General features: G+C 44.1%; 1 protein-coding gene across 2 annotated transcripts; it reads left to right on the forward strand.

Moving 5' to 3' along the window:
- Positions 1–2,678: 2,678 nt before the first annotated feature.
- Positions 2,679–14,182, forward strand: EIF2S2 (eukaryotic translation initiation factor 2 subunit beta). 2 transcript variants are annotated; one of them, XM_050907574.1, is made up of 9 exons: positions 2,679–2,763; positions 7,500–7,680; positions 8,569–8,672; positions 9,815–9,950; positions 10,274–10,374; positions 10,815–10,963; positions 11,816–11,872; positions 12,935–13,020; positions 13,711–14,182. In XM_050907574.1, the coding sequence occupies exons 1-9, from the start codon at positions 2,749–2,751 to the stop codon at positions 13,884–13,886; spliced, it is 1,005 nt and encodes a 334-aa protein (XP_050763531.1). In that variant the 5' UTR covers positions 2,679–2,748; the 3' UTR covers positions 13,887–14,182. The 2 variants fall into 2 exon arrangements, with proteins under 2 accessions (XP_050763531.1, XP_050763532.1); XM_050907575.1 differs by lacking the exon at positions 11,816–11,872.
- Positions 14,183–23,182: the final 9,000 nt, after the last annotated feature.

Consider the following 23,182-nt stretch of genomic DNA (forward strand, 5'->3'; position numbering starts at 1 on the left):
TAATTTGAGCTGCCGTAAGGTCACCTTGTGAGGCTGCTTCCCAGATTAGCGTACCGGCTTTCTCCCAATTATCTACATCAAATACTTCATGCAACTGAGTGGGAGCTCCGTGCGTTTTAAGCCACATTAACAACATTTTCATAGTCCGTTCCTCATATTTGATTCCCCACTTAGCTAACAATTGCAATAACAGCTGTAAAATGGACGCTTCTTCTACAGACATATGCGCCCCCATTTAAAAAAAAAAAAAATGCTCCAGTTGCTCACCTTTATTTGGTGATTGAGACCCAGGTCGTTCAGCTCCTCCGCTGATGAATTCGTCCAACTGGAGTCCCTACCGACGTACGTTCCACGCTGTAGTTTCGTGCCCCACGTTGGGCGCCATTTGTAGGGATGGTTCACGGACTCTGGTGCGGGTAAAACCAAAGACCTTTATTGTTTACAAATTTGTGCTTATATAGATTCATTAGCTGTCCACGCGCTCAGGCTTGTTCCATGATTAGTTAATACTTTCTGTTCACGCGCCGCGGCTAAGCTTCTGATTGGTGCTGTCGAGCAAGACACATGTCTTCTGGCTTCGGTCTCTTATCTGTTTTCCAAGTTATTTCAGTCTTCAGCTTCTTTTCTGCGCACCTGCTTTATCACTTATTTACTCCCTTATTCTATGTCTTTCAAGGCTATGTCTAATTGTTCAAGGCCGCTCGCAACACTCCCTGCGAATCCCACACGCCTGAGGGACGGGATGCCATCCAGAGGGACCTGGACAAGCTCGAGAAGTGGGCCCATGGAACCTCATGAGGTTCAACAAGGCCAAGTGCAAGGTCCTGCCCCTGGGTCGGGGCAACCCCCAGTATCCATACAGGCTGGGGGATGAAGGGATTGAGAGCAGCCCTGCCGAGAAGGACTTGGGGGTACTGGGGGATGAAAAGCTGGGCGTGAGCTGGCAATGGGCGCTTGCAGCCCTGAAGGCCAACCATGTCCTGGGCTGCACCCAAAGCAGCGTGGCCAGCAGGTCGAGGGAGGGGATTCTGCCCCTCTACTCCGCTCTGGTGAGACCCCACCTGCAGTACTGCGTCCAGCTCTGGGGTCCTCAGCACAGGAAAGACATGGACCTGCTGGAGCAGGTCCAGAGGAGGCCACAAACATGATCAGAGGGCTGGAACACCTCTCCTATGAGGAAAGGCTGAGGGAGTTGGGGTTGTTCAGCCTGGAAAAGGAGAGGCTCCGGGGAGACCTTATTGCGGCCTTTCAGTACTTAAAGGGGGCTTATAAGAAAGATGGGGACAGACTTTTTAGTAGGGCCTGTAGCGATAGGACAAGGGGTAATAGTTTTAAACTAAAAGAGGGTAGATATAAGGAAGAAGTTTTTTACACTGGGAACACTGGCACAGGTTGCCCAGAGTGGTGGCAGACATCCCATCCCTGGAAACATTCAAGGTGAGGTTGGACGGGGCTGTGAGCAACCTGATCTAGTGGCAGATGTCCCTGCTCATTGCAGGGGGTTGGACTAGACGACCTTTAAAGGTGCCTTCCAACCCAAACGTTCTATGACCCTATGATTCTATGAGGGAAATGGAATGAGGAAGAAGACTAAGGGACTGGAGTATCTGACATATGAGGAGAAGCTGAGAGAGCCTGAATTGTTACATCTATAAAAGAGAGGGCTCAGGGGGATCTCTTCAATGTGTATACAGAGGGAGGTGAACAAGACAGAGCCAGACTCTTCAGGGTGACAGGACAAGGGGCAGCGGGCACAGGTTGAAATACAGGAAATTCTACTTAAACATAGAAAAAATGTTTTTATTGTGAAGATGGTGGAACAGGTCTCCCAGAGAGGTTGTGGTGTCCCCATCCTTGGAGATATTCAAAACCCAGCAGGACAGGGTCCTGAGCAACCTGTCCTAGCTGACTCTGCATGAGCAAGCCGGTTGGACCAGACGCTCTCCACAAGTCCTTTCCTACACCAAGGAGTCCAAGATTCTGGGGGAGGAAGGAAGGTCTGCTTTTTTAATGGTGGACAAAGCAGTATTGTGCTTCTCCCCTACTTTGATCAGAGCAACCACTCAGTTCTCTCCCTCCCTTGTGCCTCCGCCCTGTCATTCGCTGGTATGTATTCCTCCTATTCCCTTCATGCTTTTGTGTGCAATAAACCTGGGAAAGAAATGCTACTCTTCATAGGCCCAATAAAGCCCGGGAAGAGGCACCCTGTGAACACCAAGGACACCTTCAGGGCACACAGCCCTGAGTTCGTGGGGGCCCTGCCGCCGTTCCCCGCCTCACACCAGCAGCAACGGTCGCGGCAGCCGCTGCCCGACCCCTCCGCAGGCCCTTCCGCAGGGAAACAAGCCCGGACGGAGGTGCCTGCTGGAGCCGCCTGCGTTAGCTCGGCGATGCCGAGGGGGAGACAACTGCGGCCGTCGGATGCCAACCGGGGTGACGGCCCCGCTTCCCCGGCGGCGGGGAGAGGGCGGGAAGAGCCGCGCCGCGCCCGCCGCCGCCGCCGCCTCACGGCTCCCGCCCCGCGGCGCAGGCGCACCTGCGGAAACGACAACTCCCGCGAGGCGCCGCGGCGGGGCGCGCATGCGCGCGGCGGCTGCGCAGGCGCGGGGGAGCGCGGCGCGGCGGCTGCGGGGGAGGGGAGCGCTGATGCAAGAGGCGAGCGCGGCGGTCGCGGGCAACGGCTGACCGCGTCCCTGAGCGCCCGCCGCTCCGCCCGCCTCCCGCACCGCTCCGCGCCCGGCCGCAGCCATGTCGGGCGACGAGGTGAGACCCGGCGGCCGCCGCCCTCGGGGGAGCCGGACTCGAGGCCTGCGCCGTGGCCGGGGCCGCCGCCATGTGGGAGAGCGGGCCTGAGGCCTGCGCCGGGCGGCGAGCGCGGCCTCCGCCCTGGGGCAGAGCCGGCGCCTCGGTGCTCGGGAGGGCCGCGGTGCGTGGGTCCCGCGGCCCCGCCGGGCGGGCACCGGCCGCTGCCGCGCTCGCCGCCGTCCCTGAGCAGTGGGGCCGCGGCCGCCTCGGTGCGATGGGTGGAGGCCGGGCCGGGCCGAGCCGGGGGCTGGCGCCTTCCCGGGAACCTTCCCGGCCTCTGCGCGCTGCGGGGTCCCGCCTGGCCCGCGGCTGTGGTCTGGCTCCGCGTATCGTGGGAAGGCCTAAAACTCGCCTGGAGTTCCCCGTGTTCTGCCGGCGCCTGCCTCTGGCAGAGGGAGGGCCGGGGAGGAAGGCAGATTGCCTCCGCCACCCCTTCCCCATCGTGTTTCGTGCTCTTCTAGCGATACGTAGCATTTAGTCAGTTTACTTGCCACCGTCTCTTTCTGGAGCTTTAATATCTTGTCTTTTAACCCGGAGAGCTAACTAGGTACATCTTAACAAATGGTAACTTCAGGTTTTCCGGATCTGATGGTGTTTGCTTAGGCACACTTCCAGGGAAGTAGATACATCTGTCTTTGAGAATTTTTTCAGGTGTTGTAGATGCCATGTGTTGGCACCTTTACTAACCTCCTTTCAGTTGCTCTCGTGGGGAAAAGGAAAGCTTTACATGTATGAGGTTATAAGCACCCTGATGGATGACTGTATAGCCTGTGGGAAGCTGCACTGGCTGAATCCACGAGATGGCTGCTTTTGGTCTTCTTTCTGGTGTTGTTTAAAACACCTGTGTGGCTGTTTCCTTCTGAGCAAAGTGATCACTCTAGCCTTGGAGACAGGCAAGTCATAATTTGTCCTATGTAATAAAGGAGAACTAGCGTAATTACTAGTTATTTTAATGGTAGCTGAGACTGACTTATTCAGCTACTTTAACATCTAGAATGAATGTACTGCATTTTTATGCCTAATTATGTCCCTGGAACTGCAGTTCTAATGTCTGGGTTGTACTCTGGTTCCAGAAATTAGGACCCGGGAATCATTGCATCAGATGCTTTCTGTCTCAGGTGATCATAGGACCATAGAGCAGTTCATCTGGAGTTTCCCGGTTTGTATTTGGTTTAAGTGTCAGTAAAATTACTTTTCTTGCATAATGCATTTGTTCTGACACTGAGGTGATACCAGGAATATCTAGTATAGTAAAATTACATCTCTGGATTGCTTTATGTAGCAGACTGGCAGAGAATAAAAATGGTAGCACATGTCACAGTTGAACTGTCGGTGTTAGACCTTCCGGCTAGTGTACGTGTGAGAGTGAGTGAGCGCAGATGCCTTCCAGAACTTCTGTTTATCTGGTTGTTAGGAGCCAGGTAATTTGTTATTGATGTTAAGTTGGTGAAACTTTTTAAAGCCAATGATTCTATAAAGTTGAGGAGGGTGAAGACTCATGAAGACAAATTTGCACCTTAAACTGGTATAGATGTTACAAAACTTTGTTTTGTTGCATTGGACTGTAGCTTAAAATTTTCAGAGGTGTATACAAAATGAAACTCCCTGGTAGAAACATCTACTGTCTGAGTGCTGCCTAAAAGTGTGGCACAGCAGAGGCAACTCAGGCCCTGTTTGCAAGGGGAAGCAGTCCGTTAACATCTATTTGCTTTATTAAAAATCCTACTATATATATAATCCTACTAGGTACCTAAAAGTTCTTCTGGCCCTGTAGTTTTATGAAGCTCCAGGAAGTATTAGAGAATGCTGTGTTTTGAGCAGCCAGAGGGTTTAGGTGCAGATTGGTCTTAATAATTTCGCACTCCCTTGCAGACATCAGCTCAGTGTAGTGTAAGGATACCTGAACTAACTTTATCAGTGCAGAGTTGCTGTGTGCTTTGTAGACATGCCTGTGTTTATTCAGGCTAATGAAATGGGATTTATTTGTAACCTCTGTTAGAATCCCCAGCATTTGCCACTGTCACAGCAGTTTAGAGTAATGTTGGCTTTTGTCTTGAGAGTTGCATTTGGACTATGAAGCTTTGATTCTTCCCCCCCTCCCCGCCTCTGTTCTTTCACTTGCTCGTTTTCTGTAAGTTGGAATTTTGGCCGTTGTAGGCATTTGGAAAAAAGAGTAGATATATGGAGCTGGATGTGAGAAAGAACTGTGTGGTCTACAGAAGAGAAAACCCCATATGGGAATTTGGCTCTGAGAGCAGAAACAGGATGGAAATTTATAACCATTTCTACACAGGAAAGGCATAGGGTTTGGTGTATTTGCGCTGGGGGCTCCAGTCCCTTTAGCAGTGGGCCTGCAACTTTGTAGAGTTTTTCAGTGCTTAAATGTTGTCATAATGCTTTGACTAATCGAACATACTGAATAGAGAAAAGGAATGAAGAAATTTCTGAAATGTCTAGCTCAGAAAGGCAAAACACAGAATAGCCTGGTTATCAGGCTGGTTAGTTTATATCATGATTTATAAAAGTGTGTGTGACCTAAGACTCCTGCTTAGTTTTCGTTGAAGCCCTTGATGAACAAAATATTTCAGGCATAGACCTCCTTCTCGGGTTGTGGAACTCTACTATAAGTTTCCTGAGAGCAGTTAGCATGTTGTGACTAGGTCTTAGGTTTGCAGAAGCTTGGCTTGACCTAACTGGATGGAGTGGACCGTCAAAGCAGTGCTCTGTTCAAGGCCAGCTACATAGTTTTAATGCTGAAAAAACAATCTCCTGCGTCCAGAAGTTGTCCTTGTGTGTTAACTTCAGTTTAGTGTGGTACTACTGAAGACGCATTCTGTCTCTTGTAGACACAAGATATGCTTTATGGTGGTTCAGGATGAAAGATGTCTTTTTCTTTGCAAAGGGAAGAGTGATTTGGGGCGGGTGGGCTGGTTCCTTCTTAGAAATTATTACACCCGATCTAAGCATAATCTTATGTTTGCTTAATCATGTGAGAAGATATAAAACTCTTCAGAGTCTTGCAAAGCTTCTTCATTGAAATGAGTCCTGATCTTGAAAATGGTGTTCATGTGCTTGTTCGCAAAGCTGTGGACTCTTGCCGATGCAGGCAGCTTTCCTTCTGTTTCAGCAGACTGTGGAGCTTACAAGAGGAAGCCAGCAGACAGTGTAACCGGTTGTGCACATTCTTTGATTACTGTTCGTTACAAGAGCATGATTCATACGTGTGTCTAACTAAGCATTAGAGGGAAGCCCTCTGACAGAACTTTTTTGAAAATCGCTCTAGTGTGTACAACTAAAGACACGCTTCAGCAGTTCAAAAGCCTCAAGCTTCGGTGTCCCATATATATGGACACTTTTGTGATGCGGTGCTTCAAACACCCCTATGTGCGTTGTACTGCCTTTCAATAGAGCCTTTATGAAACACGTAAGTTCCAGAAAATTGGAAGAGTATCACAAGAATATCATGTGTAGGAGAATGAGAAGTGCGAGGAAAAGATTGCTTCATGGGGGGAGGGAAACCACCAAACTTGCAGGGTGTAACAAAACAAGGAGGTGGAGAACTGCTTCTTTGATGAAGTGGTGGTATTTTCATGAGTGAGGGTATTCATGATGCGGAATTTTAACTATCTGTGAGAATGTTCTTCAATTACTAGACAAGAAAAACTGGAGAAAGTCTCATTAAGTGCCTAAAATTGTTTGATGTATTAAATATATACTATGGTGTGAAAATATGGCCAGATGTATGTAACAAAACTGACCAATAGCTATGATGTCAAACTTGCATCTTAAGTGAAAAAAGTAAGCGTTCCTGTGTTGGAAAACTGAATTGTTTGTGTGTTAAATATCTCAGGTCTGCAGATGATGAATAGATTAAAAGTGAGTCTTGGGGTCAGTGCCTTCTTCACAGTCAGACTATGTGAATTAAGCTTATTTGCTGGCTAAAGAACTCATTAACGGCTTTTAATCACTTGGTCTCTGAGGTTCAGTTTCCCACCTGTGGGGGAAAAGGATGAGACCTTTGCTGCTTCACAGTGTTGAGAGCTGATACAGGTCTTGCTGTGTCACCAGCCCCTTCTAGGTTTCTCCCTAGTCCAGAGTGTTCTTGTCAAGAGAGGTGTTGGTAAATCTTGCTTCTTAATAAATCTGGAAATTAATGTGTCTCACAAATGGAAGTACAAAGTGTAACTGACATGTAATCAGGCTCTGTGGTATAGGTGGGCTTAAACTTCTTTCTGATGCTGAGTGGTTCAGTGATTGCTTTGCATAGTCTTACTTAAATTTGAGTCCATAATGATAATAAAACGGAGAAGTAGCTGGTAGCTAGTCTGTCAGAGATTCACAGCTTTAATATCTTTTCAGCTGAACTAATACATAGATGGCAGGAAACTTGGACTATCATAGGAAAAGTAGCAGAAGCTCTAAACTGTCAAGCAGCGTTCTAATCTATCTTGTCTTGTAATTGGTCACGTCAGTTATGCGTTGGGACAAGATTTGTGGTGTTTTTAAGGAAGCCTATGTAATCACTGTTTTGAGTCAGTTAACTTGTATTACATTGTTACAGATTTAGAAAAATCCCTAGTTGAGATTGAAGCCAAGGAACAGTTTGTGTAACTGAAGGAATGTCGAGGAAACTTAAAGGTGTTATTAAATGGTAGGTGATTATTGTGCTGCTAAGGAACTCTTGACTTTTACAGATGATTTTTGATCCCACTATGAGCAAGAAGAAGAAGAAAAAGAAGAAGCCTTTTATGTTGGATGAGGAAGGAGGGGATACACAAGCGGAAGAGACTCAGCAATCGGAAACAAAAGAAGTTGAACCAGAGCCAACAGAAGACAAAGATGTTGAAGCAGATGAAGAAGACAGCAGGAAGAAAGGTAAAGTGAATCCATGTAGATAAACTCTCAAAGGTAGTCCTTCTGTATTTTGAGACTACAAGCCCCATTTCAAGAATTTGGCATCACAGTGTATAATGCTGGGGCCCAGATTTGTTTAGAGGCTTGTGAGTAATACTCTGCTGCCTGTTTGGAGGGCATATTTCCTTCCTGCTTGAAATCACGTTCACAGACATCCAGCAAGCTACCAGTGGCTTATGTAAATTCCACTTTCCTGACTCAGAGTCTTTTGCATGAGACAATGAAAAGAGAATCCCTAAAATAGTTAGCATGAAGTTCTATGTCTTCCACATGCAGTTGTTGCAATAGTTAAGCAATAGTGTGATAATAGAAATATGGTTAAAAGGGTTTCTAGTTTTTGGACAACTGTGAATGTGATAACCAGAGTGTTCTTTGGAATCCTTCAGGAAATAAGCCTACGATTGTGTATATAACCTTGCTTTTTAAATTGAGGCCAATGTCATTTCAAGACGACCTGATTCAGGGAATGCTGTTAACTTAAATCCAGTTTGTTGATAAAATTGGCTCCTGCAGTAGACCAAGGAAACTATACCTTCCTCCTACAGTTTTCATTTTTTTTCAAGCATCTCTGCTATGATGACAAAAGTGGCTAGTTTCTCTTGTACAGCAGAAAGATTAAGCACTTAAAAAGTAAATGCAGTTAGGTGCAGAACTGTAAAAATAGTACTGGGGTATTTGGGGGTAGAGGGGAATGACCTCTTTAAAACCTGAAGGATATCTGTAGGGGCTACAGGTCATTGCTTATGTCTTACTGTAGCGTTTTGAAGATTTGGATGTAAATTAGAAACCTTAATGTCTAAACTGTTTCTACAGTTGTTATGCTTCTTTTGGCAATCCTTTGTTTTTTAGATGCAACAGATGACCTGGATGATTTAAACTTCTTCAATCAAAAGAAAAAGAAGAAAAAAACAAAAAAGATATTTGATATAGATGAAGCGGAAGAAGGTGTAAAGGTTTGTTTACATAATTAGGCCATCTTGTCTATGGCTGAAAACTTTCTTGCTTTCATTTTTTGGGGATTGGCAGTGCAGGAGGAGTTTCGAGTCCGTCATTGTGTCTTAGTGCAGTTAATAATGAAACTTCGGTTTCACTGTGTCTTTCATATATAGTAGGTTCTGCTGAACATGTTGCTCCTGCAGGGCTTTTTGCCCGGAAGTAAAAAAAATCTAACTGATCTGCACAATAAGCAAGTAATTCTGCAATCTGTAGTAAGGGTTGACTAGCATCAAGGTTAATTGTCTTTTGGGGTGAGAGAAGTAAATGGATGTCGGAAGCCACGCACAGAATAGTCCTCTAAAGGCCAGCCCGTCAAATAAAGGGTATATATCTGCTAAGAAATCTGGTTTTACTCTAGTGTTTTCTTTAGAAATGATTGGCTACTGTTCTGTGTTCCAGAAGGCGTATGAGATATTTTCACTCGTCTCAAGTTTTGTTCCAAGTCGTGTTTTTGTATCACACATCAGTGTAACTGGCAAGCCCAGAGAGCAAGAGGACAGAGAAATGTTACGTTATGTGTAAACCTCTTCTTTAGATTCTGCCTTTTGGGGAACAAGATGTCCCTCTGATCTGCCCCAGACAGGCGAAACGCTTGCTCTACATGTGCAGAATTGTGATAACAAATTGGGCTGGCTGCAGGTAGCGCAACTTTGCCTTACCTTGTTGTCTGGCATGTAGGGTGTTTTGTTCCCTTATGCCCTAAAATGGCTGATGCCTTTAGGTAAGTATAGTATGACCTTGTTCTTGACCAGCCAGAAGTTAGACGAGAAGATTTTTGCCTGCATTGATTACCTAGTAGGAAATCAACTATTCCAAAGGAAATAGTATAAACTAAGTTTTAATACCAGACTGCACTGTTAGATGCATGTACATCATTGTATCTGAGCTTGGCATATAAAAATCTAGCCCTACTTCATGGTAGTAGTGGAGCACTCTCTTCAACATACTTTAATTCTGTTCTTATCTGTTATGTTTCAGGATTGCAGTGGATATTACTAGTACTCATCTAGTCTAGTGTGCTACTAGTATTATTTCTAATGCTGTGCAGTGGGGATTTGTGTTTAATACTGTAAACTATGGTCTTATTATTTCTTTGCAGGACTTGAAAATTGAAGGAGATGTGCCAGAGGCAGTAGAACCTGAAGATGACCTTGATATCATGCTGGGCAATAAAAAGAAGAAAAAGAAGAATGTGAAGTTCCCAGATGAAGATGAGATAATGGAGAAGGATGAAGGTAAAAGTATAACCTAGCTCAATGAGATGTTGAAAGTGAAATGTAGTCCATGTTGTAAGTGAATAAGTGCTGTTCAAGTGCCTTTTTTGTTTCAAAATTCCTTTTGTTACCTTTACCACTATATCGTTTATCAGAAAAACATTCTATAAAAGCACTGTATAAATTTGCCATAAGTGCTGGTGTCCCCTGTAGGCAGGCAGACAGAGAAGACTTGTGTTCGCATCTTAGTGGAATCTTCTTTGGTGTACCTTTTAGAAATGGTGTAAGCATGAGGTTAAAGAATGTTTCTTTTCTTAATGAATCCCAAATAACTTTCTTTACAGCTTTTGAGGATGAAGATAGCAAAAAAGATGATGGAATTTCTTTTAGCCTTCAGTCAGGACCTGCGTGGGCAGGCTCAGAAAGGGACTACACTTATGATGAGGTAATGTTCAAAAGACTTTTTAAAAATATTTGCCACATTGATGTGCATCGGTAGAGCAGGGCCTTATGCTCATATGTCCTATTTCTAACTTAAAATTAAAGGACTTGTAGGCAGAAGCTTGTGAACAGAAAAATAACAGAAAGCACATCTTTTATCACAGGTAACTTTCCTATAGGGCAATATTAGTGATAGTTAAAACACATCTGCAAATAGACTGAGGTATTGTAGATTATGAAGTAAACCCTTGGGGAAACAGCTTTTTTTATTTTGCATTTATCCGAACATTTTTTTAAGTGTGTGTTCAAAAGCATATGGGGAAATGCTAATGGGCAAGGACTGTCTAATATTCATTGTGAACGCTGTTTCAAGTTTTTTAGAAATGATGTACTTCGTTTGAGAAATGCAAGATTTCATGTTGGTGTGAATCCCTTTTTTTGCAGTTGCTCAATAGAGTATTTAACATCATGCGGGAAAAAAATCCAGATATGGTAGCTGGAGAAAAACGAAAATTTGTCATGAAGCCTCCGCAGGTTGTAAGAGTAGGGACCAAGAAAACATCTTTTGTCAACTTTACAGATATCTGCAAATTGTAAGTTTCCTCTTAAGATTTCCCAGGAATAGCAGATGAATGCACTTTTCTGTGCTGTTGGCTGTTGTGTTGAATGCATGTTTTCTGGCAACAGACTGTGGCAAACCAGAAGTAAACTGAAAGCTATTTCAGTCATACTGCTCGCTTCCTCTACGTCTCTCTGTGAGAAGATATTTATGAAGATGATTTGACATAATTTCTTATTTTATACTTAAATTATGAAAATGATAGGCTTGCTACATGGGACTCACGGACTGAAAGTAAGCCTGTTGATTTTGTGAGTTCACTGTAGTTGGGTCACCAGGGATACTTATTTGCAAGTCTTGGGTGGGAGATTGGGGAAAGTGCTTTCTGATTTGAGCTGGCTACAAATACTGTTCTCTTGGTAAATGGTATGGAGTTCAGTAATTTTTTTTTCCATTGTTTTCTGCAGTGCTTTCTGTGTCTTAATTATTTCTCATAAGTGTGCCAGAAAACAGTCCTGATGAAATCATACTGAGGATCTGGGTAGTATACTAAAGTGAATTTTTAATGATAGCTAGTAACACTTTTTTCAGGGAGTGGCGGGGGGATGAGAGAATAAGAATGGAAAATCTCAAATAGAAAACTTATTTTCAATAGTTACTGTAATTGTGAGTTTGGTTTGGGAGGGATGGTGGTTTTTTTTTTTTTGTGGACTGTTCAGCCTTCTTGTGTCCTCAGTCATTGTCTGCCTGTGCTCTTTGGTGCAGACCCTCTGGCACTGCCCCCTTTCGAACTTTGTAATTTAAGATCGTTTAGCCTGCCAGTCCTGTATAAATATCAAATTTCTCTGAAGGGGGGAGGTTAAACATATCCTTACTTTATTTTTAGATTACATCGTCAGCCAAAACATCTTCTGGCATTTTTGTTGGCAGAATTGGGTACAAGGTAAGGCTACTGGGCTATGTATGTGCTTATGCATGTAGGAAGCAATGGCAACATAGTTGACGTTGTCTGATCAAAAATAAAATTCTTGGGTTTAGGTCTGTATATATCTGCTTGAACATCAGGCTTTTCTTCCCTGCACTTAGATGCTGTGCTGAGTGATTGAAGAGATACCATCTTAGGGAAGAGGTACAGAGGCAAACTATAAGTCCCAGGGAACAGTTTGGATAAGGGTTTGGATTCCCTATTTGGGACCTTTCTTAAAGATGCTCTGACAGCAGAGCTGTTTGTCACAGTCGGTGAGGGTGGCTCTGTGGCTCGTATCAACTTCAGGCAGATGATAGATAGCTAGGGAAGAGAGAATGCCTGCCTGCCTAATGGCAAGTCTTGTGGGCCTGTAGCTGGTTATTCTGTCTAATGCTGCAGTTAAATCCACCTGTCTTAGCATAAAAACAGTGTTGATTTTACATGTCTCTTATCAAAGATCTCATGCTGTGGTGGTGTACTTTCTGGTTGTCTATTCATTTCTCTGTTGTAGACTACAGTGTTGTTATATGTAGACGTAGAGAATCAAGGAGTCTAATTGCAACGTGTGTATAACGAATGCCTATTTGATTGGGCTTGGGAGTCTCTTCAAGTCCAGATGGCTTAAACAAAAACTTAGAAACCATAATGTGAAAAAAAACCCATTCAACTCATTACATCAGAATGGCTAGAAGAGGATCTTATTAGTCATATTACACCTTACTAGGGAGTTGTTATGGTCACTTCTGTGAGATAAGCAGGTGTTAATTCTCAGTTCTGTAAAGTTCTTCCGATTGGGTAGCTTAACTGTGAGGCTGATCTCTGCTGGAGTTTGCTTGTACTGTGGTGAGGGTTTTGCTTGGGCAAAACTTCCTGTTAGGTGTTCAAGTGCCTTCAGAATTTTGCCTTTTTTTTTCCACAAAGTAATTCTGACTTACTCTTATCTTGAAGAACGCATCATTATCTTGCTTCATGTTCCTGACTTGTTTTAACGCTTGATGTCTTCTGCAAATCAAATAATTAATTTTTCTTTTAAATTAGTGGCTCAATAGATGGTAACAACCAACTTGTAATCAAAGGAAGATTCCAGCAAAAACAGATAGAAAATGTCTTGAGAAGATATATCAGTAAGTATAACTCCCTTTTCCACTACAGATTTCTCTCAGACCCCTTTTGATGACCAGTGGCCCATGTATGGCCCTCATGTGTGCAGGCTGTGGAGATTCTGTGCTAAGAAACTACAACTTTGCTGCAGCTTTATAATGGAATAATGCAAGTACAGGTGGTTCTACCATGGTTATAAGCAGCACACAGGTTGTACTCTGTCCTGGCACTAAAACATACCAAGGACAACAGTTAAGAGCATTTGAGAATTGCTTTTTTTCATCTGACTTTCATTTCTTGGTTTTGATGAGGATGATGGAAGATAACAGTAATTGTTGATTTTAAAGTCTGTTGTACATGTTAATTAACAAATACAGTGTGCATGCTGCTGGTCAAAGGACTCAGATTATATGTAACAAAAAATACTGCTTTAGTGCTGTACAAGAGTTGCTGGCATCTGGGAATGCTGTTTCAGCAGAGGAAGTTATGGAATGCCAGCGGGAAGTCTTAACTGGTTGTTACTATTTTTAAAACACCAGTGTCAGCGCATAATGTACCATATGAAACCTAGTCTTTATTAACCTGGGAATTAAGTTAGTAGCTGCATTTGAACAGCCTTTCAAAACAACTGTTAAACTGAAGGCTGAAGAAGTGGTGACTTGTCCGCTGATAATGCATTATCTTTTAACTGCAACTTAATTTCTTTTCTGCAGAGGAGTATGTCACCTGTCACACATGTCGGTCACCAGATACAATCCTACAGAAGGACACCAGATTATATTTCTTGCAGTGTGAGACCTGCCACTCTCGCTGCTCCGTCGCCAGCATCAAAACTGGTTTCCAGGCTGTCACAGGCAAGAGAGCACAGCTCCGTGCCAAAGCTAACTAGTTTGCTAATCAACACTGGATTTTGCAAAGTGTTCTGGGGAGATATGACTGGACAGGTTTACAATCGGAATGGATTTACCATTGTATTAAAACAAGATTGTAAAAACTACAAGAAATTTGGCTTTTGATTGATTGGTCTGTGAAATCCTTGCAAGATGCAGATCCTCAAGCTGTTCACATACATTTGCTCATTGAATATATTTTACCAACTGTAAGGAACGTGATGGGAAAGGAGGTGCTTTTTAATCCATTCAGACTTCTGTAAAACAAGATAAATTAAAGATACTATAACAGTGAGTGTCTTCGATTTGGATTTTTCCTTCAGTTTGCTCTTTTTAAACAGCTCATGGGAATGGTTGGCGTGTTGTTCTGCAGATCATGTCACTGAACTATGTCCAAGACCCAGAATAAAGTTTAAGATAAAGGTTATTTTGCTTTTACATAACAAGCTTATTTTTAGTTAGGCTATCATTAAACAGAGAAACCAGTCACAAAAAGCTACAGGGACGATATACCAACGTGAGAACTGCTCATGCTTTTATAGCCACGTTAATATGGGAATGCATTTTGCACAGAAAGTGACATCAGGACATGTTAATACTGCTTAATTAGGCAGAACGTCGCTTTGAGATAGTTCAGACACCATATTGATGCTGAATCTTAACATAGAATTGATAAACTGTACTGTAAGCTTTCATAGTGTCATAATACTAAATTTTGCAATTTCTAATAGAGAAATGTTTGTATTTCTTAAGTCCTGCACTCTTCACCACTTTAAGAAGAATCTAACTAAATGCAGCAAGAAAAAAAGGATATAGGTAACATCATTATATGATGGCTGCAACACACTGTCTTATATAAATCTTGAATTTACAGAAGATACTGCCAAGTAGTTTGAGTTCCAAATTAACACATTATGCTTCTCGATCATAACGTGCACTTCTCTGCGCTAGCGTCAGTATCAGTAATCCCTCGGGGACATGCATAGTGCTGTCCTAACTAGTTTTTCTAGTGCTGTAGAAATTTTGTTACAGCTGCCAAGTACAAAGATGCAAACGGGGAGCGAAGTCCCTCGTGAGTACCGTAAGGGAGGACAGTTTTCGTTTAATCGCCAAAGTGGCACAGGGTCAGGAGAAGGTGTAGCTCAGGACCCCAGGCACCCATCCCGCAGGTAAGCGGAGTAGCCTCTTCCCCAGAGAAAATGGTGGTCATTTTGAATGCAATTCATCAAATATCAGAAACTCAAAGGTTTCTACCAAGTTTTAATCTTTGTATGTATGTTAATACAGAACACAGTCTTGCTGGGAAGTCACTTGCTATTTGAAAACTTGACAGCACTGTAAGGCAAAAATCAAGGTTTTATGGTTGGTTTCTTAAAAGCATTTTGAATTTCAAGTGAGCTATAACAAATGTTGGATGTATCTTTAAGTGAATAAAGCCAGGATCAGTGCCTCTTGTAACATTATTGTTGTATTCTTGTTTTTTTCTCTAGCAAATAGGCATTCTCTTGTTGGAAGTAAAACTTTTTGGAGAAGTGCTGGTTGCCCTTTTGTTTCAGTGACTTGCTGTTGGGACACACTGAAATAGCTGAAGAACAATGATACTTTCTGTTTTTAAATGCTTGCTTTTTCCTAGGTCAAATATCTTTAACATACTTAAAAAAAAAAAGTACAGTATGGCCTTGAGCTGGTGCTGTATTTTAGTGCATTAAATACAAAGCTTGACTTCAGTATATTTGGGTCAAAAAGATAAGTGAATAAAGAAATAAATAATTTTTCAAACCCGTCATCTGAGAGCTGTCGTGGCTCACAGGAGAGCTTTATAGGTGTATTTTATAGATGTATTTTGAGTCTGTGCATGAAACCCTGAAGGCATTGGTTTTGATGGCTAATATTTGGGTGAAACATCTTGAGCTGTAGGCTCTAATTTACCCGTGGAATCACCTCATTGATGCATGAAATGTCTTCTGTTTCTGGGAGGAGATATTAGTTGATTTTTATTTTTTTTGAAAAAACAAACACCTTCCAGTGTACATTCGAAAATGCACATAGTCTACCACAGTGTTGTATGAACATAAATGTCTGTTGCTGCTCGTAAGGCTGATGTAAGTTTGAAGTGCAGTCGTGTTCAGAGGCAAAAAACCAGTTTTGTACTTAAGCTGAATGTAAGCAAGCAGCTTAAGGATGGAGTTCTTAACAGGATAAGGTGGTAGCTTGCTTTGCCTTGGGTCTGCGTGCAGGCTGTATTTGGAGGCAGACAGAACTGTGTTTCTCCATGCTTTTTTTTTTTTTTACCTCTGTGAGCTGAAAATTGGCTGTGTGGTGCTGATGGAGATGTGGGAGCCAAATTTTTTTAGGCACTGGAAGACTGCGGAGCAGAATGGAATCCCTGTTTGAATGGGTTGGCGAGGAGCCTGGGAGCTACCAAAGAGCACAGTGATGCAGCTGGGTTGCTCCTCTCCACGGCTCCTGCCATCCCCAGAGTTCTCTTACGCCTTATCTAAGTAATCTAAGCTGTTGCAGGTCTGTTCCTTTCCAGCAGTAAAGATGCAACACATCTTTCAGCCCAGAACATGTAAAAGAAAATCCTCTGAGACTTGTCACTGGAGGTCCTAGGAGAACTACAGAAGTCATCGTGTTGCTGTCAGTCAGCCTGAAATTTACTGATAGCCTTGTAAGAAGAAGAATCTCTGTAGAACCCGCTTTTGCCAGGTAAACGCTTTTATCTCCCTTGTGTGGTCAGGGGGTTGGAACTCAAAGGGTTAGGTGACCTTGCTCAGGTCACCAAAGTAACCAGTAAAATGAAAACAATCTAGTTCCCTGGTTCACTATAGATGCAGTGGGATCAGCTACCTTTGAGGTGGTGTGGTTCCGTTCCGCTGAAATAACTGTTTACTCTTATGAAAGTGAGATTGAACTCTTTTCATGGAAGCTTCTGGCCAGAGCAAGGGTTTAATCAAAGCAGTAATATTTTTATAACCAGAAATGGTGTAAAGAAGGAGATGCGTTTATAAAAAGTTTGCATTGAGAGCAGGGGATTTCTGGTTAGTACTGTGCATGGGTCATCATGCGTTGCGTCCTCCAGATGTACACCGCACCCTGAAATCCCTGGTTTGTGTCACTTGTGGGCCTGCTTGACAGGAAAACTTGGTCACTTAAGATTGTAAGCAAGGAGAAGAAAAAGCACTTTGAAAGCTGCTGCTGCTGCTGCTGAAAACAGGACAAGGTTTGTCACGAATTGCATGGGATGTTCTGCTGTAGTCAGGCAGAAGTGTGTATGACGGTATCTGGTGGAGGAGGTGCAGAAATAGAAACAGGAGGAAAGCTCTGAAAGTCAGGAGAATGTGAAGTTGAGTGTGATGCTGGCAGCTAAGATTCATTAGAACTTATCTGTTAATCTTGTAAATAACATTTCTGCAGCTATCTGTTCTGCCCCTCTGCTCAGTTTTTTCCTAGAGGTTTATTCCAGATTACCAGACTAATAGAAGAGTATCCAAGCAAGTGAGAGGCCAAGCTTTGAGAAAGAATTGAAGGCCGATGTTTAACAGAAAACAGCAGCCGCACAAGAATTACCAGTTCACCTTCAGCCCGTACGGACAACAAACTGCAAAGCCACGCCAGCTTCCAAAGTAATTGCTTGCCTTTGTATTTTTAAATTGTTTTTGCCATAGTAAAGGTTAGTCCCATGTTGCCTGAGTAGCAGAATACAATTTTCTGTAGCTTTCTGTTTGACAAGTGGTTGTCCTCGCAATATGTGGGTTTGCACCCTGGCTGCTCCCGTGCTAGCTCTTCCCTGAGCAACCTGTTTCTGGCCCCTGCCAGAGGCAGGACATCAGTCTGGACGGACTCTGTTGTAACCCGGATGGTAAGTCTGGGTTCGCTTCTCCTGCTTCTGAGCTGTCCTGTTAACTGTTGTGTTTTTCCAGCCACTAAGCTCACTCTTCCCTAGAAATGTGAAGGACTCAAATGATGGGAAAATGGGCAGTTCGGTGTCCCTGGAGGAAAATGGCCAGAAACACCCAGGTTAGAGATAGCGGTCAGGTGTGAGGACAAGCCTGTCCTGATGAAAGCCTCTCTTGGGCTTTTCCAGCAGTGCAGAGGGGGCCTACAGCTGATGTCTGCAGATGTTTGGATTCCCACAATGTTCGTGCGGATCAGCCAGGGTTAGGTTGGACCTATATGGCTCTACCTCGCATTCTGCTTTCTGCATGTATAGGGGCGTTTTGGCAGTTAACCTAAGTCACGGCTTGCTCTAGTCTCAGGTGTCTGTCAGCCTGGGGAAAGCTCTTCTCAAATGGCTCTAATAGCTAAAAGGATTTTGCATAAACCGTAAAATCCTATGGCAGAGAAGGGAGCACAACTCCATGTGTCCTTTCCCTCAGTACGCCTTCAAATGCAGAGAGCTGATGGAGAAGAAAGGTTGCTCTGATCCTGATCAGTTGTTTAAATGATCTCGTGACAGGAGGAGGAAAAAGCCTTTTGAAGGAAATTACTTGGAAATTGTGGAATCCTAAAGAGAAACCGGTTCAAGGGCTCTTGCTCATCTCTAACACGTGCTCTCTCACCTGTAAAAGCCTTTGGCTTGAAGGGACCTCACCCGGCTCCGGTCCCTCGTCAAAGAAATCCAGTTTTTTCAGCTCTTTCTATAGTCAATAATGAAGACAGGAAAGTGCTTCCAGAGGCAATTCAGCCAGTCCCTTAGTTTTTAGAAAGAGCCTAGGGAGACTGTGCTTTTACTGTAGGTGTTTCACCATAGGTGAATATAGGTAAGATATACATTCATATTCACATCGGTATCATATACATGTACACACTATACATTCTTATATATTCTGTATCTAAGGATATGGCTGAACCTGTGCTGTTAGTCTCTGTCACAAGCCCAAGGGAGCAACCATACTTCTTTATATAGAAGTAGAAATTTAAGCTGGCCCTGGAAACACGTTGCTGCCTGATAGACATGAGGAACTGGCTTTTCCTTGCAGGAATTAAAATGCTTTCTCGCTTCCCTTCTGCTTGTGACTGTAATGCCAGGCTTATTCCTCGCTGTGTAAGCTTGCTGTTCATCCTTTTTCCTTTCTGCATATTGCAAACAGCTGCATATTTCTGAAATAAACCAGTCATAACTACATTGGTATTCTTAATCATTTGTCTGCCAAATACCCAGCAGAAATGTGTGGTACCTCCCTCTTCAGCCTGTTGCATCTTCCACAGTGGGTCTCTGGGCTCACAGAGACTTTGGGTTTTCGAACACAGAAGCAGCTTCCTCAATTCTACATTCTGTCTTAAAGCAAATTAGTTTTGAAACCTTTGTTTCTTCCCCCAGCCTTGCTTTGGGTAATTATCCCATAGGTTTCGTGTATTTCTTTCTTCCATGTTGGAAACATTGCCCTTGGGGTGGAGCAGGACTGTGTGACTTTGATGGCAAAACATGCTTGTGCCCTAATTGTCACCAGTGCTAGGTGACACGGCTGGATCTTGGTGCTTCTAATGTGGTCTTACAGTCCTCTTCTGATAATATTAATCTTCATTAGAAAAGGAAAAGCAAAGGGAGTTTTATTGCCTTTATTACAGGAAGAAAAGCTAGATGTGATTCATTTTGAAAACAAGGCACAGAAGGCAAATAAAAAAAATTTTCAGTTCTTTTTAGTTTTGTGGACTGAAATGTCTTTATGCTGCTCATGGTCCTCAGAGCCTGCTGCAGGCCTTGTGCTATGTTTTTGTTCAGCACCAAAATAGCCTTTTTTCCACCATGAACATGAAAAAGTAAGTTCTGGGAAATGTGAGCTCGTCTGAAATGAAGCTTAAAATGTTTTTCTTCGCTGCATTGTCTCCACACTTTCTGACACCCTCAAACAATGGGTTGCTCTCCCAGCCAGCAGGGAGGATTGCATTTCTTTCTTTTTTCTTCTGAAGGAGTTGTGCAAAGATCTCTTGGGTTCTTTTGAAGTGGTTAGTTAGGTTTGAAGCTGTGGATGCCATTGAGGTTTCCTGTTAGTGAGAGGCTGCTTGGGTCTGGCTGTGTGCTCTCAAATTGTTTTTGTTCATGACCGTTTAATTCCAGACCTACTCCACTTTCTCAAATTCATTTAAGCTGCATGCTGAAGCACATCGTTTCCCTCTACGCTTTGTTCTGGATGAGGGAGGTGCCATTAAATCCTGCTCCCGACCAAGAACATACTGGGGCATGAAGAATGAGGAGCGTGCTGGGGCTGGAGCCCCATCTGCACCTCATGGAGATGCTGCGGGCAGAGAGGTGTCTTCTGAGCTGGCCAAAATCAGGAGACGGGATGCTTTGGCATGTGTGGATATGAAAGGGATCATCTGAGCAGTAAGGAGGGGGCCAAGCTGGAGCACAGGGTGAAGATCAGGAGTTGATGTCCCAGCCATGCTGCCAGACCTGTCCTCCTCTCCCCGAATGGCTCAGGATCACCCAGCAGAAGGAAGCTCCAAGCAAACACAGGGAGTGTTTGCACTGTTGTGGCTCTGAGCTGCTCCTACCTGGGCTGATGTCCCCTCTGCAGCCCGGATCGCCCCTGGGCTGGCATCTCGCAACTCCTGCTGCCACCGCGGCAGTCCCACTGCTGCCGTTTTACCAGAGATGGAGCTGCGGTCGTCCCTGCGCAGCAGAGAGCGGTTTTACTGTGAAGGTTGAAGGGTTCTTGAAGATAGAAAGGAATATGTAGGTAATGAAAAAATAAGATTAAACTTAATGCATAGAAATAACAAAAGGCGAGGATTGGGCAAGTATGCAAATGCTGTAGAGAAAAAACTATGAGATGCAATCAGAAAGGTATCGATTTGTGTGTGCAGAGGCACTGGTTCTGGGTTAGTATCCCTGCTATCTTGAAATACTGTTGTTTGAGAGCTCTGCTGTTAAAAAGGTGATGGTGTATATCAGATTTACCTTTCTAATTTGGATTGTAACGCCCAGTGCACCACGCTTTGCCTGTTAAGCATTGAGTATTTGCCAGAGGAGTATGATATTCCCAGTGGGTCTTGTATATCCACAGCCTTGTGGGTTGAAATGATGCAAGTGGGTTGGGAGGCAAGAAACCAGAGGAAGGGAAGAGGGGAGTGCTGTGAGGAACAGAGCTGATGGGAATGAGACAGAGGTAGGAACTAATACAGCCCATCCCTCTGCGTTCCCATCGAGCGCTCTGCCGAGCCGGCGCTATGGCCACTCCTTGTCTTCTGAAGCACAGAAGGGATTAGACTATATACACTCTTTTTTCACTGGTGCTGTCTGCGTGTTTTCTATCGCCACATCTGAATTAGGGTATAAGCAGGGTTTTCCATCTCTAAGTTGCGTTGCTCTTTGCATATCATCTGTGCGGTCATGTTCTTACAGTTTCTTTACTGGCTCAAGTTCAGCAGACTCTTTGAGTTGGTCCCTGCTATGTGTTTAGCAATTTTCCAAGGCAGACGTTCTCCGTACACAACCAGTGGTGATGGATAGTAAAGGTGTCAGTTGGATATCTAAATGCAAATCCCATCCTATTAGGATAGTTCCTGGCTGTGGTTTTGGAGGACAGAGGACTCTCCCATACGTCCGGGCTTCATGGCTGGAAAGGCAGGGAGCCTTGCTGCTCGTTTGCCAATGCAATTATTTTTTATTTGGTAAGAAAAGAGCTGAGATCTGTCTTGGACTGGAAAATGATCCCACAACAAAAATTATAATGTGGGAAATGATGTCTACTGTGATAATGTAGAAAGACAGCATCGTACCAACTATTTTCAACATATATATATTTATAATTAACTGACAAAGCTGTCTTTTACCAGAAAAACAGCTGAAACGATGGCAATAAACCCAGAATTTTTTGTTTGTTATAGTGAAGTGGTATGAGAGACAGAAATAGTCTTAAATCTATGACAGTTGAAGCGTACCTCCTGTAGGTGAGTGCTGTGGTTTTTGCCCTGGCCGGCTGGTTCTGTGTTGTTTCCAGCCAGTTTCAGTACCTCGCTCCCAAATTCAGTGCAGGTTTTGTATGTTCTGCTGCTGGGGAAACGCTTTCCCCACTGGGAGAATAATTCAGATCCATTAAGGCATGAGTTGAAAGGGGTGAGGAGGAGTTGCAAAAGCAGCGCTTGATTTTTGAAAGCTGGACCTGGAGTGAATTAGAGAAGCCAAATACATCTTTTGTCCTTATTCTTGCTATTACGGTTCTGAAGCATTTGACTTTTAATGTTGGGTTTGCGGTGTCAGCATTGTTCATCTCAGCCATGTTCTGGGCCACTTTCCCACCAGTGTCTCAGTCCCCGCGAAGGCAGCGCCGCTCTGAACCCCGTGCTCCTGCCTGCAGCGTTGTGCTGACCGGGGCTGAGCTCCGCAACCTGGGGAACGCTCCCGGTGTTGCAAGGAAGGAAGAGAAATTTTTATGACGGCTTTGTTGGGAAAACTATGTCACGTGTGCAGGTATGTGACAGGTAACGGTGAGGCTGGAGCAAGGGTGCGTTGCTCAATGACCTGCTTGGTTTTGGGGGAGGACAACAAGAGCAGGAGAAACATCAGATGAAAGACCAGCCACCTGCATGCCCCAGAGATTCAGCCGTTGTTGACCTGCCGCCCCTGTGCCCTCTGTTTGCCTCCTGGCAGGAAGAAATGCCGCCCAGCCTGAATTTCCCACGGGCACGGTGGGTATGGCCCCTGGAGAGGTGCCTCCCCTCGCCACGTCCTCGGGATTCGTGCTCCGCAAGGAGAGAGGCCAGTCCATGGCTGTTGGGTTCAAGGCAGTTCGCTTTCCCCCAGCGCCAGACAAGTGCAGATGTGAACAGCCGTGTCGGGTAAGATTTAAAGCCAGGCTGTTTTGTAACAGACCGAGAGCAAATGACTACAAGTAAAACTGATATGAATTATATTTTTGCTTCAACGTAACCCCTGGATACCTTTCGAGTTGCTGTGCTGCTTCTTCCTAGGATGTCTGTGTGTCCGAGCCATGAGAACTGGAAAATTTTGTGGGGATACCTGTCTGCTGGGTTGGGTGCCTCTGCTGTACACTTTGGGCTGCAGGTGTCCTGGAGGGTTGGGTGCCAGCGCTGTCACTTTTCTTAATGTCTGCCTTTTTTTTTTTTTTTTTTTTGCTGTCCTTTTAGTTTAAATCCACCTTTCCACACTGCTGTTTTAACACATCTTTGTTTCTCCTTTTATCTCTCTAGTGTCTCTTGAAGTTTAGGCTTTTGAATGCAAATGCACGTCCCAGGTGGCTGCATTGGCTGTAAGCTCTCTGAGTACATAAAACTGATTTCTGATTCCTCGTTCATATGCAATCAGCCAGGTGTATGTGAATTACTTTAG

This window comes from Gymnogyps californianus, chromosome 17 (genome assembly GCF_018139145.2).
Source record: "Gymnogyps californianus isolate 813 chromosome 17, ASM1813914v2, whole genome shotgun sequence".
Lineage (NCBI taxonomy): Eukaryota > Metazoa > Chordata > Aves > Accipitriformes > Cathartidae > Gymnogyps > Gymnogyps californianus.